Below are 17,013 nucleotides of genomic sequence, written 5' to 3'. Positions count from 1 at the left end.
TGTTCATGTCCGTGATGGGCGCAAACTCGAAAGGGCAGCACCAGACTCCAGCCTCCTTGGAGGCGCTGGACTGAGCCCAGCACAACAGGTGTGAAATAGAATTTATTGTGGCTCTGATTATGTACATGTGAGATGTGCCTGGCCAGCTGACCGGGCTCGCATGGTTTGTACAATAAATACATCTGTGGGGCCCCCGAGGTGGGGAAGGGCTCACACCCACAGTTCAGTCCAACTTCCGGGTTCCCAGCTTCATGGGGCCCTTGGCTGCCTTTTTCTCAGCCCGTTTTGCCTCCATCTCCCGCCTTCGCTCCTCGCGCTTCTTCCGGGCTAGCTCCGCCTTCGCCTGTCCTGGGAACAAGAAGGGGAGGGCTGAAGGTGTCAGGACAACCTGGGTCTCAGCTTTCCTTCCCATGCCTGCCCCGGTGGAGGGTAGGCCCAGGCCATCAGCCAGCTGGCTGGGGAGAAACACTTACTGCTCTCGGTCTCCAGGCCTTCCCAGTTGTCATCACCCCAGGAGTCTCGCCTTGACTGAAAAGGGAGGTGTGGGCTGGAGTGGAGACCTACTCTCAGCTGAGGTCCACCCCAGGTCTGCACCCTCCCACTGCACAGGCACCAGTACCTGCGCCCCAGCCTCCTGATGCACTGACAGGGCAGCAAAAGGGTCGCCTTTGTCACTAGGCTCCGGTCCACCCCAATTATACTCGCTGGCCAGCCGTGTGCCCTCAGGGGGTGGCTCCGGGGGGCTTGGCTCCTGCCAGTCTTGCTCCCATGAGCCCTCGGCTTCCCAACTGCTCCAGTCTGACTCCTGGGATCTGTGGCCAGGGTTGCTGGCCTGCAGAAGAGGAGGCGGAGACAGTGCTAGAGAAGGGGAGGGAGGAGCAGGGGGCACCCCACTCCCCCGTACACACGCTCTGTTCTGCCCAGCTCACCTGCCCAGCCCGGCTGGCTTGGTTCCTAGTACTCCAGTCATCCCGCTGAGCCAACACAGATTCGGCCTCCTGCTGCAGGGTGGGGAGGAAAGCACGACCATAGAGCCCTCTTGCTCCACCCGAAAGGCCACAGAAGCCCCCCAGTCTCTGCCCAGCTATGGGCGCCACCCTTTCTTCGTCTTCCATCTCATTTTCTCCTCGGCCCTGTGTCCCATCAATAAACTGGACACGCTGAACCAGGCCTGTTGTCACTCCTCTGTGAGGTGGGGAATGAGATCCTGAGTTCCACACCTCTGCCTGCGGCCTCAGGGGCAGAGACTGCTGGCAACTGGAGCTCTGCCCCCCATTCCCTTTAGGACAGCCCCACTCTGGCCTCAGCCCATCCTGAACCTACCCTCAGGGAGGACAGGTTGGTTGCAGGCCTGAGCATAACCTCTCTCTGCTGATCACAGGGCAGGGTGGGCCCCAGAAAGGCCATAGGAGGGATGGGCCGTGGAGGGGAGCGAGGAAGAGGAGTGGGCAGACCCAACCACCGTCAGCTTGGCCTCTCATTTCTGGAGTTGAGATGGGGCTCAGCTGTCGGCTCTGACCCACAATGGCTGCTCTGTGACTCCTGCTTAGGATACTTGCAGATGAGGACAGATCTGACTCCGGCCAAGCCCATGAGAGCTCCCCAAATGGCAGTCTGTGGCCCTGCAGCTGGGTCCCCGAGGGAGTCCTCGGCCCCTCACCTCCAGGCTGCCCCAGTCCTCATCATCCCATCTGTCAGCAGCACTGCTGTCCTCTTCTGTGTCCTTGCCCTCCTCTTGGGTCTCCCAGGGGCCCGAGGTTGTAGGCACAGCAGGCACAGGGGTGGGGGCTGGGGCAGGAAGTCCTGGGGAGCAGAGGCTCGCTGAGTTCCCACCCACTGAGCCCCAGGAAGGTCTCAGCACAGGGCAGAGGTTGCTGGGGGTGGGGGCGTCCCCACCACCATCCTAGGGGGAACTCCAAACCCTCTCTGTCCAGGACTCTCACCCTCAGGTGCAGGTCTCTGGGGGACGTTGGTCTCGGCCGGGGCAGCCGTGGGATGTGCCCGGATCAGCTTAGAGGTGAGCGAGGAGACCCCCGTCACGGCCCAGCCTGCCCAGCTGGCTGCGGCTCCTCCCATCCCAGGGCTGGAGGCTGCATGGACATCCTTCTCTGGGCAGGGGCAGGAGCGACAGGTACAGACACCTCAGGCCTCCATGGGGAGGGCGATAGGAAGGCACTAACTGAAGCAGAGCAACCTAGAGTGAGTGCCCTCCTCCCCAGGCCTGTGCGCTCCCGACTGTGAAATGGGAGGCAGGAAGAGTGCTCGACTGTCTGTCTCCTGGGGCTCTTCAGACACTCCAGCCAGGCAGACGGGGGCCACAACCGGCCACAGTCAAGAAAGTGGCAAGAGGAACAGGGAACATGATGAGCGTGGGCCACTCACCCACTTCGGCCAGCTGTGTGGGGTCCTCTGACACAGACTCCAGTTTGGACAGGAAGCTTCGAATGGCCTTGAAGGCCTGTGGGGCAGCAAGGGGCAGAGCTGGAACCTCCAAGGTTCCTGTGAGCCTGCCAGGCCAGCTGGCGCCCAGGTACCCCCGGACCCCCAGCCCCAGGGCCCAGCCCCAGCAACGCCTCACCTGGTCTCGCACCGATTTCTCAGGATCCACGGTGAGGCCGCAGAGCACGGGCAGGATCTTGTGGGCGCAGTCGTTCATCGAGTAGAGGTTGTGGGTAGCGGCGAAACCCAAAACACCCGCAACCCGGGACGGTGCAAATGGGTCCTTTGTGGCCCGGCTAAAGGCGGAGGTGAGGACCCTGTGTCTGGTCTGGGGCAGGAAGAGGGCTCCTGAGTATAGGGTCCGTCCTGGGGTCCAGAACTGCCACAACAGAGGCCAACAGGGCCTCCAGAGTCTAACAAGTGTGAGTTAATCACTAACGACAACTCTGGCTCTTGCCTTGTCCTTCCAGATCACCGGGGGGGCCCAGAGCAGAAGCTGCCCCGGGCTGGGTCACGCCTCCCTGCCTGCCTGCCCTGCTGAGCCACTCAATCCTTCCTGCTAAGCACCCCGGGGGCTGCAGTGTCTGCATTCACAGACCCTGAGGGGGCAGGCAGACCCAGGTTCCAAACACACCTACTGGGTGTGTGACCTGGCACAACTTACTCTGTCCTTCAGACATGGGGACTGGAGCACCCAGGGCCTGAGTCTGTGTGTGTGTGTGTTGGGGGGTGACAGCCCCCACACAAGGGGACCTGGCCCTGGGGGATGTGGCTGTGACGCTGACAGAACTCCTGCCACGTGTGCGGGGCACTCACAGTGGCACTGAGGTAGGAGCCGATCTTGCCCAGGCAAACGGTGGTGTTGCAGCGGATGGGACCCTGCTCGTCCTTGGCCTGCAGCCGCGCGAAGTGCTTCATCAGCTCCACGTTGAGGTTGGTCTCGTTCAGCTTTGGGGCCAGAAGCAGCATGGACTGCAGGGCGGGAGACAGCGGAAAGTGTGGGCTGGAGCGGGCAGGGTGCCACACATGGGAGGGGCCTCCTGGGAGGGCACCAGTGACCCTGGGTGCTGAGGAGACCCGCCAGAGCCCTCCAACCTGCTCCTGGGCCTTACCCAGAAGGCTCTGGAAGGGGAACCCCTGTCCGCACTCCTGTCTCAGTGAATGTCTGTTGCACTCAGGACTATTGGCCATAGCCACCCTCTTCCCCCCACCACCTGTGGTGCTATACCCACGGCCAGGACCCACATGCAGAACAGTGCCTGCCTGCCCCTCCCATACCCTGCTTGATCCACAAACCAAAACCAAGGCCTCTGTGTCCTCTGATGAGGCCCCTGTGAGCCTTAGAAAACCAGAGGTGGCCCCTCTGGGCCTGGCCACACCTACCTTGACTGTCTGCTCCCTGATGGCGGGGTTGGTGTCCAGGAAACCGTGTACCACGTGGGGGAAGATCTGGGTGTTGACCGTGGGCTCGTTGAGGTACTGGATGAACTGCTCCATCTGCGGCACGGGTCGGGGCATGAGAACACGGTGAGGCCCTCCACCGCTCCCCAGAGCCAGGGGCCACCCCTGGCATGGTTTCTCTACCCTGGCACTGGCTGGCCAGGGAGTCTCCTGAGCCCCCACCGTGCCTCTGGTCTCAGGCCCACATGGAATGGAGAGGGTGCTGGGGGCGAGCGAAGGGGCTGAGAAGAGCCAGGGACTGGGTGCTCAGCAGGCGGAATGGTCACACGCCCTCTCGGAGCCTCCAGACCTTTTCTATAAAAAGGGTATAACCCCTGCCTAGAGGAGTGCTGGGAGGAGGCTACAGTGTCTGGAGTTGGAGAAGGACTGATACCTGGATACCTAGCGCAGTGGCCCCCATCCCCGATCCCACCAACCCTGTCTGATGCTCCCAACTGCCTGGGGGTTGGCAAGAGAGACGCTATCCCCCCTCAAGAGGAAATCAACCCTGAATATTCATTGGAAGGACTGATCCTGAAGCTCCAATACTTTGGCCACCTAATGTGAAGCACCGACTCTTTGGAAAAGACCCTGATGCTGGGAAAGACTGAGGGCAGGAGGATAAGTGGATGGCAGAGGATGAGGTGGTTGGATGGCATTACTGACTCAATGGACATGAGTTTGAGCAAACTCTGCGAGATAGTGAAAGACAGGGAAGTCTGGCATGCCACAGTCCACGGGGTTGCAGAGTTGGATGTGACTCAGCGACTGACCAACAGAACAACAGGCTGAACCCAGGAGACTGGGCGGCGCAGGGAGAAGCGCTTGAGCCACGCAGCCTGGGTCGGGGCATGCCCTAAGCCTCCAACGAGCCCGCTGATGATCTTGATTTCCTGAGAGCACAGCCTCACTGGTCCCTCACCTGTGTGTATGTTTCGAGGAGGGGTTTCTGGGGGCCACAGGTAGCCAAAGCAAGGGCTCGAGTTAGCTGCCCGGGGCTGGAGGTGAGGCAGGGGCCTCCCCTGCAGCAAGGGTGAGGTCTGGGTGGAGTAGAAGCGGGCAGGCTCTCCCCACGGCCCCTACCTGCTGGAGGAGGCGAATGCGCATGGCCCGGTCGGTTGAGGAGAACATTTTGACCACGACAGGGATGATCTTCTGCTGATACTCTTCAGCACTGAGGAACTTACCCACCTGAGAAGGAGCAGGAAGAGGGGCTCAGCCACCTCCACACGAGTGGGATGATGTCCCTGGGCTCAGTGAACTTCCTCAGGCTCCCTGCTGATTTCTCGGGGTAGGAACAGGGTGATGGTGGTGGGATGAGGCAGGCATTTCCTCAGCAGCCCCTCTGCCCAGACTCCATGTCAAGTTAGCCCTACCCTTGCCCTTTCTGAGTCAGGCCTCTCTTAGGAGGCTTGCAGAAGCCTCCTGGGCCTTTTCCTGTAATCAGGTAATAGATCCCATGTGCACACAGGATTCCGCCTGTAACTCTGGGGGTTCCCAGCTACACAGGATGTACTTGCTGTCTTCCCCACCTCCCCCCATGCCAAGTTCCTTTGGGGAAAGGGTTCTCCCACTGAGCAGGGAATGGCAGATGCCCAGGTACTGGCAGGCTGGGATCTGAGGAAGGAGAGAGGATCCAGTCCCAAGAAGCCAAGAAGGCTGAATGCTGAGCGGTCAGGAGGGAGGAAGGAAAGCGAGGCGGTAAGCAGCTGACCCCTTGGCACCAGAGTGCCTGGGTCAGACCAGGGAGGCTGTCCTGAGGAAACGGAGGAAAGGCTGTAGGCTCTGTAGCAAGGGGGTCTTTGGAACAAGAATTTTGGAGGCACAGATTTTCCCTTCACCAAGGACAGGAGGTCCCCATGTCTCCCTGACAGCTGGTCACATGGCCACAGCCTGCTGAACTGCCAGATGTCAGAGCTCCTCAAGTGGGCTTGGGTCCCCCTGACCAGGCTCCCCTCCCAGGATGCTGGCAAGGGTGGCCCTCTCTTTTGCCCCCAGACCACCCAGCCAGTCTCCGGGCCCTACAAGTCCTGAGGCTCCAGGCCCCGCTCACCTTGAATAAGGGCGTGAGGACCACAGCCCCCGCATTGCCAAACTCGAAGGCAGTCAACAGCTGGGGCAGCACCTTGTGCCGGCAGAAATCCTCGGGGAATGAGTCCAGGCTTTTGCTCAGCTCTTGGAAGAACTTTTGCTTCTCAGCTGGCTCTTTGATCTGGGGGAGAGTGGGCAGGAAGCAGGGAACAAGAAATCAGCCTGGTCATGGTCTCTTCAGCCAAGGGCCAGGACATGGGGTCACCTCCTACCCGAAGGAAAACAAGCATGCAAAGCCAGCCTGCCTGGGTTCAAAGCCCAACTCTCCCATTTATTAGCCACGTGACTTTAGGTGGCTTTTAAGTGGTAAAGAATCCTCCTGCCAATGCAGGAGACGTGGGTTCGATCCCTGGGTTGGGAAGGTCCCCTGGAGAAAAAAATGGCAACCTGCTCCAGTATTCCTGCCTGGAAAATCCCATGGACGGAGGAGCCTGGCGGGCCACACAGTCCATCGGACATGACTGAGTGATTAACAGTTTGGCTTTCACTAGCGAGTGTTAAGACCGAGTAACTAAACAACAACGTGACCTTGGGCAAGTTCCCCCACCTGTGAAATGGGGTGATAACTGTACTGCCTCACAACCGTTCTGAGGATTCAACCAGAAGATGCACACAAATGCTGCTAGCACAGTGCCTGGCACACTGAAGGCGCCCAGTCAGTTAGTGGCACTGCCACCTGATCTGCTGCTATGAAAGCAGCCACTGGGGGATCAAGCCCTTCATCAGTATTGCCGTAGCTCCTCAGGACCACAGAAGATACCACCGACCCATGAGTACCCTTAAACATGGTACAAGAAAACAGGGAATAAGGGCTTACTCTGCCACTGGGCCCTGTTGGGTTGGGCTCACCAGCAGCTCTGTGGTAGAGACCGTGGCGGGCTGTCGGAGGCAGGGATGAGGTGCATTCACCCCCAGATCTGGCCCTCACTGAGCCGAGACAGGCCACGCCGTCAGCTCAATGGTCTCCCTCCATCCTTCTAATCTCCCCGAGGCTGTCCTATCCACAACTCACATTTCCTGAGATAGACCACATGGCCAAACAAGACTGTATTCTAAAACCATTACACAGATGACATAATCCAAGGAAGCTGAGGCACAGAAAGGGCAAGGAGCTTGTCCAAAGTCACACAGCTAAGCAGCAGTCAAGGAAGGGTGTGGGGACTTCTCTGGTGGTCCGCTGGTTAAGAATCCACCTTATAATACAGGGGATGCGGGTTTGATTCCTGGTTGGGCAACTAAGATCCCACATGCTGTGGAGCAACTGAGCTCACACACAACTAGGGAGTCCGTGCTCCTCAACGAAAGATCCTGCATGATGTAATGAAGATCCTGTATATCGCAACTAAGACTGGACACAGCCAAATAAACAGAGAAATAAATAAAAAGGAAGGGTGCGGCCCAGTGGTATAGCACTTCTGCTGTGTTGCGCCCTGCAAAGAAGTGCTGTCATTCCCCCATTTACAAAGGAGGAGGCTTGAGGCTCAAGGTCACCAGGCAAGAGAGGCCGGGCGTGTGTTATAGCCCCGTCCGGTGTGCTTCCAGAGTTCTTGTGCTCTTGGTTGTACCCTCATGGCCACAGCTGCTGCCTGACCCAGAAGTGACCTCGAACCTGGGTTGGGGAGGACCTGATTGGGCTGCAGCAGCTCAGTCTGGCGTGGCAGGCAGGCTTGGTGCTCTGACACAGGGTTTGGGGGAGCACAGTCCCAGAGAGAGGCCAAGCCACATCCAAGGTTGCCCCGACAGTCACAGCTGGGTTCCTCCACCGCTCTGCTCTCTGATGGGAAGGGGGGGCCTCCGGCACAGCCCTCCCACATTCTCCTCGGGACCCTCCAGAAACAGTTTGTTTCCTACGGGGCACGCATTAAGGAGAAGGGCAGCCTGGCGAAGCCGGCTGTGTGAGAACACTGTGTAACCGACCTCCTGCTGCCCTACACTGCCCGGGGGCGGCAAGACTCAACTTCTCCAGCACCTTCTCCTCGGCACAGGCTCCCATCCTCTGACGGCCCCCCAGCCCCATCTAAGTCAAGACTCCACAGACCAAGGAGGGCCATGGAAGCCCTGTCACCCCTCCCATTCCAGACTCTCATCACCTCTCTATGCCCCACACAAGGCCGGGGCAGGGGGCAGAGCCTCCCTTCTGCAGCCCCTACAACAACCCCTTGGGTCAGCAGACACCGCCATTATCCTCACCACACAGATAAGGAAACTGAGGTTCAGTGAGGTTAAGCTGCGGGCTCCCTCCTCGCAAAGAGGTTCTCTCTGCCTGGAACTTTCTTCCCCAGTTACCATCCCCATGAGTCCCACCTTCACACCCTTCAGGTCACAGCTCAAACGTCACTCTTGAGAGAACCCTTGCCCAGGCCCCACCCTCACTCTTTTCCTTCCCGGCACTTATCTGTATCCAGGAAGCACGTTTCTTCATTCACATGTTTTCTGTCCCTTTTCCCCAGTGAGAGTCCCCAAGGGTGCACACCTGGATCATTCACCCCATGCTAGAGCCTTGAGGGCAGGGGTCTGGGTCTGACTCTTCCTCCCTACCCTGCAGCCAACATCAGGGGCAGGGCTGGAATGTATGTGTGCAGTTAACAGAGTGCCAGGCACACTCACAAAACACCCACTATGTGCCAGACACTGTACTGTGCACTTCAGACTCACTGACTCCTCACCCTGCTCCTCTGAAGCAGGTACTATTAATAGGACTGAACTTCAGCCGAGGAAAGTCGCACATAAATAATAACTAGAGGGACTTTCCTGAGGGTCCAGTAGCTAAGACTCTGAGCTCCCAGTGCAGGGGGCCAGAGTTTGATCCCTGGTCAGGGAACTAGATCCCACATGCCACAACTAAAGATCTGGCATGCCACAATGAAGATGGAAGATCCGCAAGATACAAATAAATAGATAAGTATTTTAAATAAGCAATAGTTGGAGCCAGGGTATGAACCCAAAGAGCCTAGCTCCATCATCTGTGCTTGTCTCCAAGGGTCTAATTATCAAGGAGCCTGTAAAGTGGGGAGGTGCACAGAGGTGAGGAATGTAGGGCCAGAGCCCAGGGTAGGGCAAGGGGCTCACCTGAATCTCTTCCAGGAAGAGGTTGGTCTCCACGAAGCGGTTGTTCATGAAGCCACCGGGCGCCCGGCAGTTCTGCAGGAAGCGGGCTGGGTTGGGACGCACCTTGGGGTTGGCTCCGACCAGTTCGCAATAATGGGGCACCAGTGATTTGGGGATCTGCGGGAGAAGTGTCAGGGTCAGAGCAGTGGCTGGTTGGCTGAGGGAGAGGGGCTGGGGTGCAGGTGGGGTCGGACACTCACCTTCCCAGGGTTTCGCAGGGCTGCCGCTCGAGGTAGGGACCCATTGAAGACTTCCCAGATGAGGCAGCCCAAACGCCACATGTCAGCTGACCTGAGGCAGTGACCAGAGCTGCTCAAGACTCTGCCACCTGCCAGCATACGCCTCCAACCTACCCTGCGCACCAGGCACTCACTGCATGGCAAACCCTGGGCTGTGTTCCTTAGCTGATCATCCCATCAGCCTCAAGAAGCAGGTTTCATTAGCCCCAATTGACAGATCAGGAAACTGAGGCTCAGAGAAACAAGGACATCCATCCCAAGTGACATAACATTCAAATTCTGAACCACCTAACCCCAAAGCCTGTGCTTATCCTGCCCTTCCTCCCTCAGGATCCTGGGAGCGAGGAGTGGGCTCCACCCTGAGGACCCTGGTTCCCTCCCCAGCCAAGCAGGAGGGGATGGAGGCAATGCCAGCTAGTCTAGGGGTCCTGAGACTACAGGAGGCTTTCAGAATAGGGCAGGATGGGGCATACTCCCCCTAGTCACCCACCATTTCTCTCTGACCGCTCTGCCACTACCATCAGCCAACTCCGGGGGATCATACTGCTCAAGCTCAGGGATCCCCTTGCGGGGAGGTCCCCCACCATTGCCCTGGGCTGAATACATGTAGTCCAGGCCCCCAAGCTTCCACTCGCCAGCGCGGTCCACGAACACAGCGGCCATGCAGACATTGTTGTGGATGAGGCTGCAGTCGTTGACCAGGAAGCTGAGGGCTTTCTAGGGGCAGAAGGATCCATCACAGTCCAGTAGCTGCAGCCCCCTCTACCCCTGCTCTCATCCCCACTGCCCCCCCACCTCACCACAATCTGGTGTAGCCCCCAGGAGAGCTCCAGCTCCTTCAGGCCACCAGCCTCCGCTCGAGCCTTGAGGTATACTCCCAGCGGGGTCACAGCCTCTGTCACTACGTGGAGGCATTTGTCTGTCTGAAGAAGAGAACACAGGGTATCAGGGAGGGATGGGGGTGAGGAAGAAGCGATGAGAGACATGATGGGGATAGGGGCAGAGAAGGGGAAGTCAAATCTGGGGTGGGGGGGGCGCTGGCGCAGAAGGGTTGGAAATCCACAGGAAGACAGAAAACAGGACTGGGAGAAAGTGAGGGACAGAGGTGGGGTAGCCTGAGCAGCTGGTAGGTACCTCCAGCCCATCAATGTAGGCAAGGATATTGGGGTGCCGGAGAGTTTTGAGGCGCTTGAAGGCAGCTTTGGCCACCTGGGTCTGCTCTTCGGCACCGGGCTTCACGTCATACACGAAGATGGACACCGGGCTCCCTGTGGCCTGGGGGAGGGCAGAGGGGCCTCAGGTTGTGGCCTCAGGTTGCTGACCACTCCACCTCCGAGATAGTCCCCGGAGCTGGTTCAGTGCCGGAAGGGAAGGGCCGCCGGCCGGGTCTCTCCCCAAGTCAGCCCTTGGAGATTGAACCCGGCCCACGTAACCCTGGTTGGGTCCGCCTGTGGGTCCCTCGGTCCTTCCGCCCGCCACGTCGACACTGCCCGTCCCCCTCCCTCGGCCCGTAGTCCTAGAAGCTCCGCAGCCACGTCAGGCGGGCGCGACACGGAGGAGCCGGCGGCGCTGGCTAGGCGAGACCGAGGTCGGCCGCGGCCTGCAGAGCTGGGCCGCTCTCACCTTCTTGCGGCCGCGGTGCAGGACCCAGGGTCCCGGCGGGCTGCCTTCGGGGGGTTCCGGGCTGAGCTCGAACGGGAAATCCCGGACCGGGTCCCGGGCAAAGAACCACATCGTCCCCGCCGCCGCGGCGGCCTCGGGTGCCTCAGCTCCGGGTCCTCCGGCAGCCCGAGCCGGGGCGGGGCGGAGCGAGGGCGGGGCATAACCGGATGAGGCGGGGCTTTGGGTTGGTGGGCGTGGTCGGTGGGCGGAGTAGGAGGCGGAGGGTGACCAGGAGACCAACCTTCGGCGCAACTGGTCGGGCGCAGCCAATTACCCGGTCTGCCGCCCTGGCAGGTCACCTAAACTCTCAGCCCCTCCGTGTCCTTATATCTAAAATGTGGATGGTAATAGAGTCCACCTCCCAGCGTTATATAAGGATGAGACCTCGAGAAGAAACAGGATAGGGAAACCGAGGCAAGGAATCAGAGAGATAGACAAATGGAAGAGCAAGTCGATAGACAGACAGATACGAAAGGATGCAGTGTTTAGTCGGGAAAAACTTGGGGAGGGCGACTGTCCCCAAGCCAGACTCTCGCACCCACCTCCCGGTGGGCACCTCTAGAATCCAGTGAGGCATCGTGTTGGTGGAATGATGGAGTGACCAGGGGAGAGAGGCATAAGGAAGCAGGACCTCTGAAAAGGAGCGTGGTTGGGGAGCAGAGAGTGAAGTAAAGGTCCTGGGAAGGTCTAGGAATCCTGGGACAAGGGAGGGAGCCTGGGGGAGGGAAAAGGCAGTGAACCTAGGAAAGAAGAAGGGTAGAGGAGGAACAGCCCAGCAAGTCCAGAGGAAGCCAAGGGGTCAAGAGGGCCCCCTGCTCCCTTGAGCCCAGCAGACTTGGCTCTCTGTCTCTAGGGCCAGCATCGCCTCGAGGTCCCCCAGTGTCTGTGCAGAGAGGGTCTGTCAGCAGCTCAAATGCCTTTCACACTGATGGAGACCTGGCCCCTTAGCTGGACAGAGTCCAATGTCCAAGAGTGACTGGGCTGGCAAGGGGCTCCTCCAAAGGTAAGGTCTCAGGGGACTCAAGGTTGGGGAAAGACCCACAGCCACACCCTATGGAGCCTGGATAAGCGTTCTGAGATTGATTATGAAATGTCTGGTTGGGATACCCTTGAGAGCAGATTCAAGGGGAAGGGATGCCAAAGTCAGTAGTTATTGTTGCTCAGATGCTAAGTCGTGTTCAATTCTTTACGACCCCGTGGACTATAGCCTGCCTGGCTCCTCTGTCCATGGAATTCTCCAGGCAAGAATACTGGAGTGGGTTGCCATCTCTTCTCCAGGGGATCTTCCCAACCCAGGGATTGAACCCAGGTCTCCTGCATTGTGGGCAAATTCTTTACCCTCTGAGCCACCAGGGACACGCCCCTTAAAATCAGTAGATTAAAAAAAAAAAAAACCTGATCAAAATTAGTCACTTAGTCATGTATGACTCTTTGTGAACCCATGGACTGTAGCCCACCAGCTTCCACTGTCTATGGAATTCTCCAAGCAAGAGTACTGGAGTGGATTGCCACTTCCTGGGTTCAAATCCTGGCCCAGCCCCCATCACTGCCTGTGGGAACTCACATTATCTGGGAGCCTCAGTTCCCCCATCTATAAACTGGGGTGCCTTACCTGACACAGAGCAGCTGCTCAGCAGAGTCTTGTCCTTTTTCTCATCCAACTACTTGTGCAGGGCACTCAGAGGGATGATCAGACACAGTGCTGGCTGCTTGAGGCAGAATAGAAATGTCAACTAGAGAGTCTTCTGACTTCCCTGGGAAGATGGTGACAACATTGTGAATATGGACTTGGCAACGTTGTGGGTGGGGAGCATCTTGTCACGAAAAGGGATCAAGTAGGGGGCTTGAATACAGAGTCTGGAGCTTTGCCCTGCTGAAGCCTGAACTGTGTTTGTGGGATGATGGACTGTGGCAGGCTGGGCTGGAGTGATGCTTTGGGGTAGAGATCACAGTTGGAGAGGAGGGTTTAACAACACAGGGGCCCGGCGGTGTTGTTTAGTTAGTGGCACGTTCTCTTAGCACCTGCCAAACATCAGTCCTGTGCCATGCATGGGGCCTCACCTAGAGAGGAAATCAGAGCAGGAAGGGCAGGGCCACTGAGCTGGGGCAGGGGTAGGGGGCATCTGAAAGTCCCAGTGCACAGAAGAACAGCGAGGAGATACAACAGGATGGACAGGGGACACCAGGAAGAGTTACAAAAGAAGAGCCAGATAAAGGATCGGCCTCCCAGATTCTGTAACTCTGCTTCTCCAGCGGAGCTTGGCACACAGAGGCTAGCAGCCTAGGAAGGGAACAGCCTGTCCTCACAGTGTGGCCCCTCCATTTCACCGATTACAAAATGGGGATAATACCAGCTCCTCATTACTGGCCTATGAGGGGGACCAATATTGTTCCCATCTTACAGATGAGGAAGCTGAGGCTCTGCAGGCTCACGCAGTAGGAATTAGCAGGGCCTGAGTGTTGCTGGCTGCCTCCCTCACCTGTCAGCACGAGTGCAAGCAACCCTGCAAGCTTGGCCGTGACCCAGGGAAGTCCCAGGGCAGTCAGGCCTGGGGTTCAAGGGCACACCAGGAGGCCAGTTGCTCCTGAGGAGACACGGTAGGATCAGGAGCACCTTTAGGCAGATGCCTATTTGAATCTCATTTCTGTGGGAACTTGAACCAGTCACTTCACTCCTTTTCCTCATCTGTAAAGTGAAGACTGTAAAAGTAACTATATTAAGTGTTTGCCATCGGGGTTAGTGAAGTATTTGGTCCCATTCACTGGGAAGGAAAATGGAAAACCTTGAAAAGCAAGCTATAAATAACACGTGTGGCGTGGATGCAAGATAAAGAAGGGTGATTGGACTTCCCTGGTGGTCAAGGGGTTAAAACTCCATGTTTCAACTTCAGGAGCCACAGGTTCCACCTTCTGGGTAACTTAAGATCCTCCATCCCACCAGTGTGACCCCGCCCCCCCCCAAAAGGGAGTGATTGAAAAGGCTCAATGAAGGAAGTGATTTATTACCCAGAGATCTTCAGGAGATGACCTGGGAGATGAAAACAGCTCATTTAGGTGGAAAACAAAACTCTCAGAAGCAGTGCTTCTGACAAGGCAGAATGTTCAAGTCTTGGTGAAGACAGGAAGCTGGTCTTCATGATCAGTATTAGGACAGTGTTTGCAGTCTTACAGTGTGTTAAGGTAATGAAATTATTTTCTTTTCTCCAGGAAACTGATGTTTCTTTATTCCAACTGTAATTTTCTGGTTACTATTAGCTAAGGAACGTTCCTCTCCTCTCATGAAGATAAACACTTTTCAGTCCCTAAACTGATAAGAAGCAGTAAAAATCCTTTGATTTTGTATGTTCAAGTAACATTCTGACCCTAGAGCATCAAGAGTTGGGGTAACAGTTCAGGATTTCAGGCACTGCTGGTGGGAAATAATTGGCTGTCGTGAAGGAAGAATTAGCGAAAACTGTTAAAACAATTTGCCCAGTCATTCCACTTCTAGAAATATATCCTACACAAATGCTTATACAGGTATGCGAAGATTTATAACAAAGCTACGTAATCCTTGGAGAAGTCAATGGCACCCCACTCCAGTACTCTTGCCTGGAAAATCCCATGGATGGAGGAGCCTGGTAGGCTGCAGTCCATGGGGTCACGAAGTCGGACACGACTGAGTGATTTCACTTTCACTTTTCACTTTCATGCATTGGAGAAGGAAATGGCAACCCACTCCAGTGTTCTTGCCTGGAGAATCCCAGGGACAGGGGAGCCTGGTGGGCTGCCGTCTATGGGGTTGCACTGAGTTGGACACGACTGAAGCGACTTAGCAGGAGCAGCAACATGTAATCCTTAGAGCTTGGATTATCAAGCCAGATTGCCTGTATCCTAACTCTGCTGCTTATGAGCTGTGTGACTTTGGGCAAGTTAATTACTCTCCTTGTTCCTTGGTTTTCTCACCTGTCAAATGAGTGGAATAGTAGTATCAAGTTCATAGGTGTGGGAGGCTGAATAATGCCCACTCAAAGATATCCACATCCTGATCCCTGGAACCCAGGAATATGTTCCCTTATACAATCAAAGGGACTTTACTGTTTTGATTAAATTAAGGGCTTTGAGATGGTGAGAGTATATTGGATTATCTGAGCCAGCCTCATGCAGTTACAAGGGTCCTTGTAAGAGGGAGGCAGGAGAATCACAGTGAGTAGTCGGATCAAGAAGGTGGAGTGATGGGAGGAAGGGGTCATGAGCCAAAGAATGCAGGTGGCCTCTAGAAGCTGAAAAAGACAAGGAAACAGATTCTCTTCTGCAGTCTTCAGAAGCACACAGCCCTGCCCACACCTTCATTGTAGATTTCTGACATCCAGACTGTAAGATAATAAATATGTGTTGTTTTAAGCCACGAAGATTGTGGCACTTCATTACAGCAGCCATGGGAGCTAATACATTAGGCCTGCTGTGAGGATTCTTGAGTTAATATGTGCAACTGCTGCAGCTCAATAAATGATAGCTCTTCTGTGAAGCAATCACAGGGCTGTTTGTAGTCATGGAAAACTGGAATAATCCAAATGTCCATCAGGAATGGAGTGATTCACAACACCATCCATACTATAGAACCACAACAATAATTGGTAAGAAAGAGGCTGCTCTACAGGTACTGACATGGAGAAATGATGATTGTGGTAGAGAGTGCTCGCTGCCCGGCAGGCACTGAGCTAGGAGCTCTCCTTGCAGGATCTCGTCTGATCTTTGTAACAACGCAGGGGATCTGTGTCAGTCAGAGAGAAAAAAAAAGTGATTTGAATAGGGAAAGTCTAATATAAAGAATCATTAACTGTTTATATTAGACTTAAAGTCTAATATAAGAATTATTTGGGCTTCCCTGGTAGCTCAGCTGGTTAAGAATCTGCTTACAATGCAGGAGACCCCAGTTCAACTCCTAGGTTGGAAAGATCTGCTGGAGAAGGGATAGGCTACCCACTCCAGTATTTTTGGGCTTCCCTGGTGGCTCAGCTGGTAAAGACTCTGCCTGCAATTTGATCTTTTGACAGTGTAGGGAATCTGTGCCAGAGAAAAACCACAAAGTGATTTGAACAAGAAAAGTCTAATATAAAGAATTACTAACTGTTTATATTAGACATATTAAAGTCTAATATAAGAATTATTTATATTTTATAAATATATTTATTTTAAATAAATATATTTATTATATTTATATTTTTATAAACATATATTATTTATACTCTGTGACCCCATGGACTATACAATCCATGGAATTCTCCAGACCAGAATACTGGAGTAGGCTTTCCCTTCTCCAGCAGATCTTCCCAACCCAGGGATCGAACACAGGTCTCACACATTGCAGGCGGATTCTTTACCACCTGAGCCACAAGGGAAGCCCATATAAGACTTTTATTAAAGTCTAATATAAGAATTGTTTACAGGGGGTTGGGGTAACCAGGAACTGACTAGTAAGAAGTAAAGAGAACTCTAAAGGGCACAGGAATAGCAAATATGAGTAGCAGCTCCCATCCCCAGGGCTGGGCGGAGATCCAGACCTGTTAGAGAGGGAATGGCTGGGGCTCACTGGATAGTAGAGAAGTTACTCAAATGCTGTGCACGCCCCGTGAAGCTTGCTGGAAAACCACCCCCTACGATGCTGGGAAAAACTGTTCATGAAGAGTCTCCGTAGAGGTGTTCCACTCCTCCCAGGTTGCGGGCTAAGGGGTGCTGGCCACCTGCACTGCAGAGACCCGGTGCTGCAAAAGCTGTCTCAGGAAGCTGAGCTGGGGAGGCTGGGCGTCCTGCGGAAGTGCGCCGAGATGCTCATCAAAACCCGGAAGTAAAACCTTTTCCTCAAGCAGTGACTGTTAGCGCCCTCTACCGGCAAAATTTAACATTCCGCCATCTGGCAAAGGGAAAAAAATGAAAAGGGCCTGGATTCATATTCACAGAGAAGGCAAATATGATAAATTTTGAGATGAGAGTCAGTAAATTAATAACTGGAACGGAATCATTAGTTTGACTTTTACAAGTAAGGAAACTGAGG

At 55.4% G+C, this 17,013-nt stretch overlaps 1 protein-coding gene and 1 long non-coding RNA gene across 3 annotated transcripts; both read right to left on the bottom strand.

The window, feature by feature from the left end:
- Positions 1 to 89: 89 nt before the first annotated feature.
- Positions 90 to 11,112, bottom strand: SCYL1 (SCY1 like pseudokinase 1). Of its 2 annotated transcripts, none has more exons than XM_027959861.2 (18): positions 10,941 to 11,112; positions 10,452 to 10,592; positions 10,118 to 10,240; positions 9,808 to 10,034; positions 9,279 to 9,369; positions 9,040 to 9,195; positions 5,933 to 6,091; positions 4,963 to 5,070; positions 3,823 to 3,936; positions 3,256 to 3,411; positions 2,579 to 2,767; positions 2,383 to 2,458; positions 1,944 to 2,108; positions 1,661 to 1,803; positions 930 to 1,001; positions 620 to 832; positions 474 to 528; positions 90 to 348 (listed from the first exon to the last, which is right to left on the bottom strand). In XM_027959861.2, exons 1-18 carry the CDS (start codon positions 11,049 to 11,051, stop codon positions 224 to 226), a joined length of 2,424 nt encoding a protein of 807 aa, XP_027815662.1. In that variant the 5' UTR covers positions 11,052 to 11,112; the 3' UTR covers positions 90 to 223. The 2 variants fall into 2 exon arrangements, with proteins under 2 accessions (XP_027815662.1, XP_027815663.1); XM_027959862.2 differs by having other exon boundaries at positions 930 to 998.
- A 2,849-nt stretch (positions 11,113 to 13,961) lies between these two features.
- On the bottom strand, positions 13,962 to 16,752 carry LOC132658353 (uncharacterized). Its single transcript, XR_009597842.1, has 2 exons — positions 16,523 to 16,752; positions 13,962 to 15,732 (listed from the first exon to the last, which is right to left on the bottom strand). It is a non-coding gene; the product is annotated as an uncharacterized LOC132658353 (long non-coding RNA).
- Between the last annotated feature and the right edge of the window lie 261 nt (positions 16,753 to 17,013).

This window comes from Ovis aries, chromosome 21 (genome assembly GCF_016772045.2).
Source record: "Ovis aries strain OAR_USU_Benz2616 breed Rambouillet chromosome 21, ARS-UI_Ramb_v3.0, whole genome shotgun sequence".
NCBI classification, from domain to species: Eukaryota; Metazoa; Chordata; class Mammalia; order Artiodactyla; family Bovidae; genus Ovis; species Ovis aries.
The sequence above is the reverse complement of the archived record's forward strand: the minus strand, read 5'-3'. Positions and strand labels throughout refer to the sequence as shown.